Source organism: Battus philenor, unplaced genomic scaffold (assembly GCF_028537555.1).
Source record: "Battus philenor isolate CCGP_79_NKW_IND1 unplaced genomic scaffold, ilBatPhil1.0.hap1 SCAF_18, whole genome shotgun sequence".
NCBI lineage: Eukaryota > Metazoa > Arthropoda > Insecta > Lepidoptera > Papilionidae > Battus > Battus philenor.
Genome location: NW_027181680.1, coordinates 2081730 through 2094586, shown reverse-complemented (window position 1 = coordinate 2094586; position 12857 = coordinate 2081730). Strand labels below are relative to the sequence as shown.

The following is a 12857-nucleotide window of genomic DNA, read 5'->3' as shown; positions in this document are numbered from 1 at the left end:
GTACGTGGGTTACAAATGCGACCTCTTCTATGAAAAGTCCACATAAAACTCCTTACCACAGTTGTAGAGCAATTCATTCCAAAGCTTTATTATAATTATTTACATTAAAATAGGATTTAATTATAAGTATTTGTTTAATGAAATTCATCAATTTATAACAAAACAATTTAAATACATTACATAGGATTGTTTTGTTGCACCGTTAAAAGTTGAATCAAAATAGTTGCTATTTATATGACGGTTAGATAAAGACATATAAGCTTCCTGAACCAACAATCTTTGATGATGCTTTAGATTCTTTATGAAGCCTTATTTGGAGTAAAAAAAGGACTAATATTTAGCCACTTCCGCACATGCAGTGGTAGTCGTGCAACAAAGTGGACCGCCCGCCAGCCCGCTGACAAATGCGCATGCGGCAAACAATGCCAACTACACAACTGCCACCGTCAAATCACTCAACACGTATTTCACCCTTCCACGGGGCATCTTCAGGAGTTATGTTACACCGATTAGTGCCAAACACAGAGAGAAACTAACTCATTCATAAGATAAATAATCCAAACCAACGGGAAGCTAAAATTAAAATCGCAATACTTTGTGATATATTGATTGCAATTCGGAGGAAAAACGCCCACTGCGAGGCCTATACCCTCCTCTAAAAATATATATGGGGGGATTTACTATTAAGGCAGAGCTTGGCAGGCGGGTTAACGATCGTAGTATGGTATTATGGTACGCAGAGGATGCTGCTGCACATCCTCTCGAAACTTGTTTGTGAGCAGTGGCAATCCTATATAATTAATGCACAAAGTGTGAATAAATCAGATTGTATCCCGGGAAACGAACCCGCGAACTAACACCGCAAGTCTCAATCATCCACCGCTTAGCTACCACTGCTCCTGTTTAATAATATAAATAAAATTTGATCAGTCACAGTCCCCCACCGCTGGGCTTCATGTCAGCTCTGTCACGGACGGACTGGCTACACTGACATTTATATGATGTTAAAAATAATTGACAATTCACAAGTGCGTTTAAATGTCAACTACTGTCTGTCTAAATAAATTCAGAATTCGAATTTTAATATTCAGTTATGTAAATGAAAAACGATAACTATTTTTCATTAACTTTTTTATTATTTAAGTTTTTAATTAAATTTAACTAAATTAGTAAATACAATATATCTAGGCATTGAAAATACGATCTACATACTGTTTTTAATGTGGCAATTCTATACTACAATAAAAAGTAAAATATGTTACACCAATATAAAATAAATCTTGCAGGATAACACAAAATGGCGATCGCATATCCGTTCGGCTGCGTAATATATATCAATTTGACGTCGTATTATTACATCTTGAAACTATTTTTAAGAAAAGAGGTTTTATATAAAGTCTGTTACGATAGATTTTATAAAAAGAAACTTGTAAGTACCTTATAACTTAAGTCTAGAGATTACCTGTGGGATGTTTTTAAAGAAATTAATACTATAACGGTTGCTACGCGATAATTATAATCTTTTATAAAAATAGTAACAAAAACACGATAAAAGTACAAAAAAACCCCAACACCTAAATTTTATTCTTCAAGAAGTTGAATCCTTCACGGGTATAGGTGTGCCCATGTATATTAAAGTTCCCTGAGATATCTTAGACATTCCTTTTCTTGGTTTTAAATCTAAAATGAAAAGTATATTTTCAAATAAATCTTATAATAGCATTTAATTTTTTTTATTTGATTGAAATGTGTGAAACTTGTTTTGTTGGCTCATTTATATGATTGATATTATAATGAATACATGAAATATTGTAAAATTTCTGTTAAAAGAGCAGTTTTTGAGTTTCTGGCCGGCTCTTTACTACAGATAAGCGTTTTAAACCGGTGGTATGATCAAGATATTTTTAATTTGAGTTAGTATTCCTAAGTAAATTTTTCGTTATAATTAACTTAAATACAGAGATTTTCCAACACGACTGGTTACTGTGAAAAAGTGTAACCATTACCCACGAAATATACTTGAAAGCGATATAAAGTGAAAAATATGAAATACTGTACATAATAAATGGCTGTTTACAAATCAATGTGTAAAAAGCGATTACTTTAAAATATGTTACATTATTTTATTTTTCCTCTTATGATACGAAAGGCAAAAAACTTCGAACAGTAGAAAGTCTGCAAGAACAAGTAGTAAATACAATTAATTTATATTTTAGGATCGATCGAAGAAGGTGTATTCACACATGTAAAAAAAGTATTTACAAATTACACGACCCTAACGCAACGGCAGCGAGAATCGCGAGAATGATTTAAAAATAAAAATATGGTGGTCGTAGTGGCCAGTAATATGGAGCATGAATGCTACATGTAGTAATCTTAATTTTATAAACGCTTTTTTTATTGTATTATAGTTATGTTATTTATTGTTTCTCTATCCATTGATTTTAAGACATGGTGTTCATAATTAGACGACTAGGAACCATAATAGAAATAAATGTTTTTTTTATTTTATTTTGTTATTTAAGCCATTGACCTTCTCCGTAGGTATTCTACAGTACCGGTGGAAGCAGTCTGTATCCAATAGCTTTATACGACCTTAAAAATGGTTTTTGACCTCCTTTTTTAACGGCTCTTGTTGTTGTGGACCTCTCGTATATCCCTTTATTCTTTTCAGGTAATTTTTTATTAATATACTCGTCTATCATATGTCATAAGTTCTCTCTTCCATCATCATTTATACTATAATTCTTTAACATTCCTATCCAAAGTTTGTTCCTTCCATGCTTCGCCTCTTAACCTTCGCCTCGTTCCTCAATTATCACAGGCGCTATTATGTATATATCACAATTCATTGCTTTTGCTTTTATTAATATTATGCTGTTTATTTCAGCATTATAGACTTCTGTCCACCTTGTGGGTGGATGTCCAACGCTGCTGTCAGGAACTAGATTTCCGCTCCAGAACCTTAAAGGCTCTGTGGGCATCTGTTCGATGCGATAGGTCTGCTTGCTGCTACTTTAACTTCTCAATATGCAGTGCTATATCGGTTATGATTGGATAACGCAGAGGAATCTTCAGTATAGTCTACGCAATGTGAGCAGTGAGTTTCACAAAACTTTATTTCTTATCTATTTTCCTGTAGCCTTCATCAACAACACAAAACCACAAATTCACCTCCAACAAGCCGAGAAATATAAAACTGTAGGGTATTTTATTGACTGACAGTTTTGACATCAAAGGGCAGGAAGCAGCCGAGCGCATGTGAAGCAGAAAAGTAATTTATTTAACCTTTAAGGTAGTGGTAAAGAGAACAAATTGCTTTTTTAATAGACTGGTTTAGATGCGACCATAGTTTTTTTATAGACGTTTTTGAAGGCCTCGTGTTTGTCCTGCTTTGTATGTGGTAGGAACGTTACAGTTTCGGATTAAAATATATTTTTTTTATTTTTTTCTACAGTTTTTTTTTATTAAACTTTCACCATTCTTTCTTCACAATTTCTATTCCTCTTTCCTTGCATCCTTCATATTTTCTTTAATTCATTAATTTCTAATCTTCTTTCATACGTCACGTTTTTTCCTCCATCTATATTCCTGATAACATTTCGTTTGCCTTTTTTTAATGTAATTTAAACCGACCATAGTTAAAAACAAAGTAAAATAAATGCATGTCTTATTTTCCTTATAGAATCTTACTTTTCTTTAAATTGTGATACAATCTTCTATTCTATGTATATCTTCTTCTAAATCATCCACTCTTTTCTGAGTGGTCGTGGTCATGTCTCGAACTGTTCTAGTGCTCCGCTGCTCTCTCTAAACGTCGCCATGTAGCTCGGTGTTGAGCGGAGTGTCATCATTCATTTACTGAGTTTCTAGTGGCAGTCCTAACGAAATATCTCCATCTTGTTGAAGAGTGTCAACAAGAACGCTTGCCTTACACTTTTCCATACTCTACCAAACGTTCAACTGCCTTCTCATTACAGGTGATATCCAAAGAATTTGAGAATACAACAAAGGATACTCCAGGAAACATAAAAGTCTTGACTGCTTACCTAAACCTACCTAAAAAAAATACATATTGAAACATGGCCTCGATTCCCGTGATACAATTCTATTTAATTTACACTTTGTGTGTTAATTGCAAAGGATTTTCACTGCAGCGTCTTCTGCATAACAGAAGAATACACGATCGCCAAACCGCATACCACGCGTGGCGATTACAATTTATTCTCCCATAGATATCAACGGGGAAGGCCTATGCTTTGTTGTGGGCGTTTACGTGCTAAAACGAAACACAGTGTTGACAAATGAACAAGGTGACTGGTTAAATGTGTAGGTTTAAAAGGATTTATTTATTAATAATACTTACGCAAGTAAGAATAGGACCAAACACAGTCTTAGGCTTTGGTAGGTTGGCACTAATCGGTGTAACATAACTCCTGAAGATGCCCCGTGGAGGGGTGAAACACGTGAGTAGATTAACGGTGGTAGTTGCGTTTCGCATTGTTTACCGCACGCGCATTTATCAGCGGGCTGGCGGGCGGTGCACTTTGTTGCACGACTACCACTGCATGTGCGGAAGTGGCTAAATATTGGTCCTTTTCTTACTTAGGATGGACTTTTGCAAGGTATAGGCATTTATATATGTAAAAAGCTTTCACACATTTATATTCACGCTACATAAAGTGATCATTCCAAAACAGTGCTCTGCAACGGGCGTGCTGTATATCGGATATGAGTGTGCCGCCGTAAATATTAATAAATTGTAATTTTAAAATTTTTCATTATATATAAATTTGTATTTGAGATACAGGTAAATCACGTTCACTCGTCTCTCGAATTTAGTCTTCCGTGTGCCGTGAAATTATAGAAAATATTTTAGTGTGCCGTAGATGAGAAAAGGTTGCAGATCTCTGTTCTAAAATATGTAACTTTAATTATTTTTTTATTGGAATCCAACAAAGCTATGTCTTCCGAGAGGACAAAGTCATCAAAGACAGATAATAAACAATATAATATTATAATATGTTTTAATTCGAAACGGTTTTAATTCGAATTATGGAAACGCCTTTTCTTATTATACTATTGTTATGTTATTTAATATTTCTAAAAGTATTGAATTTTGGCTAGAGTGTATCGCACATTAATTGAAGGTGAATGGGCGATACATTTATCCATTTAAAGATATATGAATGTATTTTTCAACCGCGACATCTCCCCTGTCCTAGCAAAGAAAAGAAAAGATATTTACTTGACGTACAAATCATTTTACATTGGTAATTTCCGTTCCTTTGACAATGAATTCGAGCCTCCTTCCGTTTAATTAGGTTCAAAGCGATTTCCTTTATACTGTACCAATGGAAACAGTTTACGAAAATAATCTTCACAGAAATTTTACATAATATTGTTAAATACTGCGATTCATAAAGAGACGGTCATTGAAAGTATCTTTTGATTTTGTGACGTAAATATTTGAATTTGTAGCAAATCCTAAAACAAAAGTGGACTTAAATATGTACAGCGTTTTATAGTTATTTTTTTTAATATTAGAGCAATTATCTTTTATTTATTTATTAACACTTTTTTGTACACCATAGACAATAAAAAGAGGAAAAAGTACAATTCATATAGTACAAGACGCGGTCTTATCGGTCGAGGCGATCTCAACCAGACAACCTTTATTTATGATATTATTATATATATTTAGTAAGTTAATACCAAGTTAAAATTTTATTCACACATTGATTTTTACATACTGCTAAATACATATATACTCATTAATGCTATATGTTTAGACTGCATGATACTAAAAGATAATATTAAAAGTTAAAGATTACAGTGCCTTATTCTTATCATAGTATATCTAGATAGATCTTCTATAACAACACGAAATAGTTATGAGGTCCAGCAAAAGATAATATCTATGTACAACAAAAGAATACATCATGATTTATGGCCCATAAGGGCTTAAAAAACGGAGGTCTTTAAAACGAGGTCCAGGTTCAAATCTGAAAATAATTGTTTTGGCATCACGGTGTGGGTATATTGTTTCTTTTTTTAACCAATTTTATTTATTACCAGTTTTTGAAAATACGCCGTGATAATAAAAATTAAGGTATAATTGTCAATTAAAACCAAAGACCACGTCCAAAAAATGAAAGATTTGGTACTTCAAAATCAGAGATTGACAACTAGAGATATCGTTAATAGTTAGAATATCATTTGGTTTAGCCAAAAAAATTCGGAAGAATATTTTGTGTCTTAAACCAACAAGTCTCGATTGGTCGATGTCATACCGCATTGATTCTTCGCGATTTTTTTACGAAAACTCGACTCATATCATTTCTCGACATTTGTCTATTCAACAAATTTAAAAGGCCAACGCAGAGAAGCCGTTTTGACACATTCGTGGAGATAAAAACAGAATCGAAAGCCTTGAATGCTACACCGGAAAACGACTATTCCGACTATTTTTAGGACTGGAAAAAGCATTGGCATTAGTGCGTCTTTCGGACGGGGATTACCCTAAGATGAAATTGATTTGCGATAGTAAATAAGGAATTTAAATTTTATAAACAAATAAATCTTACTTTTTGATCACAGTATTATATGCTTATAGTCAATGATATTGTACAAACATTTATGACAAATATAGCGCGTTCAATTTGTTTGGCTACATAAAGGCAATTGTACAATTACTTGTAATAATATAAATACCTTACAAAAAATAAAGCTATATATACACTATGTATAAATTAATCAGAGATTTTTAAATATATGTTGTTTATCAAAGATATCCAGCTGATCATTATACAATGAACAAAGTCCTGAAAAACACGAAGGATGTTTCGATATCCATGGGACCATAATCGTCACGCTTGGCAGACGAGTTGGCGATCGCAGTATGCCATGTGCCATTGCCAAGTATATGGAAACTTGTTTATGAGCAGTAGCAATTCTTTATAATTAATACAAAAAATGTGAATGATATAAGATATATCAAGATTCGAACCTATAGCCTACGATCGCGAATCTCAGTTTTCTACCAGTGGACTACCACTCCGTCTCATGACAGATCTGTATTTTAACCACTGTATGTTTTTACTCTATTACATGTATTATATAAGGTTTAGGTTTTTATTAACTTTGATTTTGGGGTAACTGAGAATAATGGCTCTTTGAAAAATTTTAAATTTTGTTAGTTATATTTGGCTCTTCCAACTCAAAAGATTGCCGACCCCAGCCCTATTATATTGACTATTGCAATAAAATTCAGTAAATAGTTGTTGTATCATCTCTTAATTATTCGTATTTATGTACTACCTTTCCTACGTAAATATTTAAATATGAAAATATATAGATATGTATATGTGTATATGTATATGTTAGTATTCTTGTATGTATGTTTGTATATATGTATGTACGTGCACCCTAAACTGTCTTCTCTTTCATGTCTCTATTCTACATCCAAAGGTTGTCTAGTAGAGATTGCTTCGAGCGATACGACCGCCTATTGTATTATATGAATTGTTTAGTTATTTCTTCTATTTATTGTCTATAGTGTTCAAAAAAGTGTTATTAAATAATAAATATTATAATTCAGTTGTTAAAGTTATAAAAAATAGTCAAACCATAAATAAGACATGTACAACGTACAATGCTAGTCTATTATAGTTCTTATAACATATGTTGTATGCACAAAGCTCAAGCTAACGCAAAACAAACATCAGAAACTCCTCGAGAGATCAGCATTCACGGCATATCCGCAAACTAAAATAAACCAGAACTATAGACGATGAGAGCTTGAGTACAACCGAAAATCCACATTCCGAGACACATTGCAAATGTTTATTTGGAGACTCCGACGTTTTGATAGTGAGAGAACAGTTAAAATAGTTTTGGCGAAGCTAATACACGAATCTGTCCTAAAGTTTCCTTTCACGGTTCACGTGTATTGTATTAATCTAAGATCGTAACTACAAGATAATCTTGAATCAAAATATTCATTACTAATAAAATTACTCACTTTTAGTATATATATCTCTTTGGTAAATATTATGAATATCAGTATTTATTTAACGCAGAAATATAAAATGAGGAATAATAAATAATTATTGCTTTTAGAGAATCAAAGTAGAGAGTGGAAGAAATTAACTAAATTAAATAAATAAGATGCAAAACAAACAATTAAAAGTGATAAAGAATTTTTCTTTGATAATAAAAAGAAACATCTTCCAGTATGAAAAGGACCAATATATAGACCCCGCACATGCAGTGGTAGTCGTGCAACAAATGCATCGCCCGCCAGCCCGCTGATAAATGCGTATGCGGCAAACAATGCTAATCACACAACCGCCACCGCCAAATCACTCAACACGTGTTTCACCCCTCCACGGGGCATCTTCAGGAGTTATGTTACACCGATAAGTGCAAAACACAGAGATCCATTAAATGACTTCCAGTATTATTTATATTTACTTGACAGTTATTTAAGAAAAATACTACCAAGCGCACCGAAAAAATTCCACGCCAGGTAAACAGATGATCTTATGGAAGTTGAAGAAGGCCTTCACTCCGACGGAGATCATAACGCATGATTTAATTAATCAACCATACTTGGAGCAGTTATAGCTCAGCGGTAGAGGACTACGACTTGCGATAGAAGGTCGTGGTTTCGATCCCCGTCATACAATCTTATATAATTCACACTTTGGGAATTGAATTGCCACTCGTCCTATATAAATATTTAATGGAATCAGGCGTTACCTTGCGGAAGTCCATTCTAAGTAAGAAAAGCCCAATATTTAGCCACTTCCGCACATGCAGTGGTAGTCATGCAACAAAGGAACAAGGATAAATAACAAGCGGCGACGGACTGAGCTCACTCTGTGTTTGGCACTAATCGGTGTGGCATGGCTCCTAAAGATGCCCCGTGGAGGGGTGAAACACGTGTCGAGTGATTTGGCGATGGCGGTTGTGTTATTCGCATTGTTTGCCGCATACGCATTTATCAGCGGGCTGGCGGCCAGTGCAGTTTGTTGCACGACTACCACTGCATGTGCGGAAGTGGCTAAATATTGGTACTTTTCTTACGTCACATATAAGTTTCGACAAGATGTTCAACAGTGTTCTCTGTGTACAATAATACCACACTGTAATCGCTAAGTCGGCTGCCAAACGTGGTGATTATGGTATATCCCCCATAGATATTCTTGGGGAAGGTTTATATCTTGCAGTAGGCTTGTATGAGATAATGCGACTGTTAGGTTCGGAATGTTAATTCTATGGAGATAAACCTGTCAAGAAAATAGTTACTCTTTAAGGTTGATTTTAAAAAAATCGTTGCCTTTTAAAATTGAGATCTCAAAGGTCTGAAAAGACAATATCTGTAAAACAAAGAAAAAAAAAACGACATAACCAAAGCGATTATGAAACTAAAATTGGATCGCTATGGACTTCAAGTTATGGAATGAAGACCACGAAACGACAAGCGCAGTGTATGATGTCAGACCATAAGGTGAACACGCAACTTTGTTTATGTCAGACGACGCTGTAGGCAGGTTGTTTCTAACCTGTCCTATTGTAAATCTATGATGACTATGTCCAGCCGTGGACATATAAGAACTGAAATGATGATGGTGGTTATGAAGCTGTACTGATGTGGCAATAACAAAAAAAAATAATTAAAAAAATTCTCCCTTTTTATGATAAGTCTATTGTGTGAATACATCAGAGTTCCCCAAACTTTTTTGTATCGTAGACCCCTTGCCATGTTTTTCCGTGTTGGGTAGACCCCCTACTTACCTGATATTGATTTCCTGTAAATTTCTAACTGTAGTGGAGCTTAGTGTTAAAAACTTAAAGTAAAAACACATGATAATTTATACATTTATTAATTGAATTTAAATTTTAATTGTACTTGTATCTGTTATGTAAAATATATGTAACATTAAATAAACATAAAATAAACTGTAAATAAAATAACATAAGCAATAAGTCAATTTTTTTAGGGAGAAGGATGAACCTGATGCTTTAATAATAAATTATCAATGTTTGGCGTCAATTTTGTAAGGGTTTATCTTCACTCTCCTCGGCTAATGATATCCAATCTGTTTGTTTATATTATTATTTATAAATAATGTAAATGTTTTGATATTATAAGATAGTATGATGTAAGTAAATAGGTACTATCAGAGTATGTGTTGAGATCCACTATCGTAGACCCTCATATTCATTTCATGGACCCCCAAATTTTTTTTCGCTGACATAGACCCCTTGCAAGTTGTCATAGACCCCTAGGGGTCGATATGGACCACTTTGGGAATCACTGGAATGGCATTTCACCTTTGCAAAATAGTAAAAAACGTGTAAGTCTTTAGTCGACCCAGATGGATATGTGTCAGTGTCCGTATGTGCATATGTGTGTTCTCCTTTTATAAAGTAATTTAATTTGTTCATTACCTCCCAAAGATACTCTTCAAAAATAAAACCTACTAAGAAGAATCAAAATCAAAAGTTTATAAATATGATCTTACCTCCTCTTAACTCGCAGAGTAAAGTGAAGTTACCCCCTTCTTCCAATGGACCGACAACACCTGCTACATCTCGGCCGTCTTCATCATACAATAGCAGTTGATGTGGAGGCACTGCGAAAAATGATCAAATTTCAATAATGGTTTTTGATTAAAAATTAACAATTTTTGATGATAATTCTACATCATAAATAAACAAGCATTGGTTATGCTATTAATTGATAATAAATATTTTTTATTAGTGTCATATTAAAAATATGGTAGTTTTGATCATTGTGTTTGATTAAAATTGAACAAGTTTTCTTAATAATAAAAATAATAATTAATATTAATAAAAAATAATATAAAATAATATAGTAAATATAAATATTATATTTACCAGATATATTACATTCAAAATAAACAAGCATTGATTATAATGTAAATAAATATTTTTTTCCAAATTTTATAAATTCTCAAATATTAGCACAGGATTACACTAAAACTATTTCGAACTGCGATAATCTTAATTTAACTCGTAGACAATATATGTAGAGACGGAAGCGAATTGGTGCTTAGCAATCATGGTTCTGGAGAAGAATGCTGCAGATATCATAATGGTAGCGCAGCATTAATGTCTTCATTCTCCACGAGCTCAAGATCAAGCAAAGTTTTTCAGGGAATTGTCACCAATATTTTCTTAGAGTTTCATCGAAGGTAGTGCCAATGGCTGTAGAGGTCGACACTCTTAGTGAGACGAAGTGAAGCTTCTGAATCTGTAGGTGACTTAGTGCTAGAATTCAGAGATGGTGCAATTATTTACTTGAACGCTGTTCTTGCAAAAGTTAATGATCACTTAGAAGAAAACCTGGCAATGGGCGGGGTCCATGAATGATGACCACAAGCCAGAGGACGTTGTATACCTATACCACGTCCTCTGGCTTGTGGTCATTATTCATGGACGCCTGCGCATGAACCTGTTTTATATGACTTGAAGACCGCGGATGTCACGGGCGTATTGAAGAACCAGCCTGATTAAAACTTTATAATATCATTCTTTTGACAGTGACATTTTACTCCCGCTCTTTTAGGAACATAAAAATTGTCACCGAGATAATAGAATCGCTTGGCCCATGCTAGTAGACTGATTCAAATATGTACTATTAGCTCTCCCGATGTGAATAAGACTACGAGATAGTCAGTGCCCTGGAAACGGAAGTAAAGCTAAAAGTAGATTTTGAGAGCATCCCCTTAATGATGAGCGACGACAACCTTCGCCCATCATTCCTAGCATTTATTTTATTTTATTTTATTTATTAGGCACCCCACTAGGTACAATGACGACCTATTCAATACGGGCCACACTAGCTATCGTGGTGAACTTTGGGGAAAACTTAGTAATGGGTGTCTATCTTTTTTATCTAAATGGGGGCCCGTTATTAGAGTCCTCTTGTATTTGATTTTTAGACAAGGCATTTGTATTTTATTTAATTAATTCTTTTCACATACATTGTTTCTTTACTGTTCTTTTATTTGCCATATGATCAAACTTTCCTTTTCAGTCATTCTATAATTATCTAGAATTCCTTTACATACTAATTTACTTTCATGCATCGCCTCTCTTCTTTCACCTCGTTCCTCAAATATCTCAAGTTTTAGTAATTATCACAGTTATAATTTTTATTTCTGATATTTATTTAATACTGGTTATCACATTTTATCACAGATACAATTTAAAATTTATTTACATTACTTCTGTTTTGTTTATATCTCCCAATTTTGTTTATGATTCATATTTAATTTTTAACGAGTGTCTATAGGCTATATATAAAACATCTCATGATGATGATTAAGAAAAAAATACTCACCCACAACATTGAGACGGATTTGAAAGTTCCTTGTTGGTGAATTCTTGAAGTCAACCCTGCAGCGGTAAATACCTTCATCGTCGAGCTGCACAGCGTCAACGGTGAGGGATGATGGTCGAGACATGGTCACGAAGTAGGCTCTTCGGCCGAAAGCCATTGGGTCGGACCAATGTAAAGCTTTATTGAAGCTGCGACCACGTACGTCGAAACTGCGGACAAAAATAATATCTTTAACTATTAATAAATAAACAGAAAATCAGGAACAGTATAATGAGACAAAAAACAAAACATAATTGATACACTGCCTTACGCCATATGCCTGAAGTGGAAGTTAGATAACAGATGGTCAAGGGTAGATACACAATGAAAAGGACAAATAAGATTCAAAAGAAATATAGGAAGGGCACATAAACGGTTGGTTGATGACATAGTCTAAACTCCAAGATAGGATTGAATGGACAAAGGTAAAGATAGAAAAACG

The 12857-nt window shown here is 33.9% G+C and overlaps 1 protein-coding gene across 1 annotated transcript in view; it reads right to left on the bottom strand.

Moving 5' to 3' along the window:
* The window catches only part of LOC137920355 (neural cell adhesion molecule 1-like), a 226398-nt gene that overhangs the window by 38628 nt on the left and 174913 nt on the right, over nucleotides 1-12857 (bottom strand). The window contains exons 3-4 of the mRNA XM_068763660.1: nucleotides 12377-12585; nucleotides 10533-10643 (exon numbers count right to left, since the gene is read on the bottom strand). Of these exons, the coding sequence (XP_068619761.1) occupies nucleotides 10533-10643; nucleotides 12377-12585 (320 nt within the window). The remainder of the gene's footprint in view (nucleotides 1-10532; nucleotides 10644-12376; nucleotides 12586-12857) is intronic.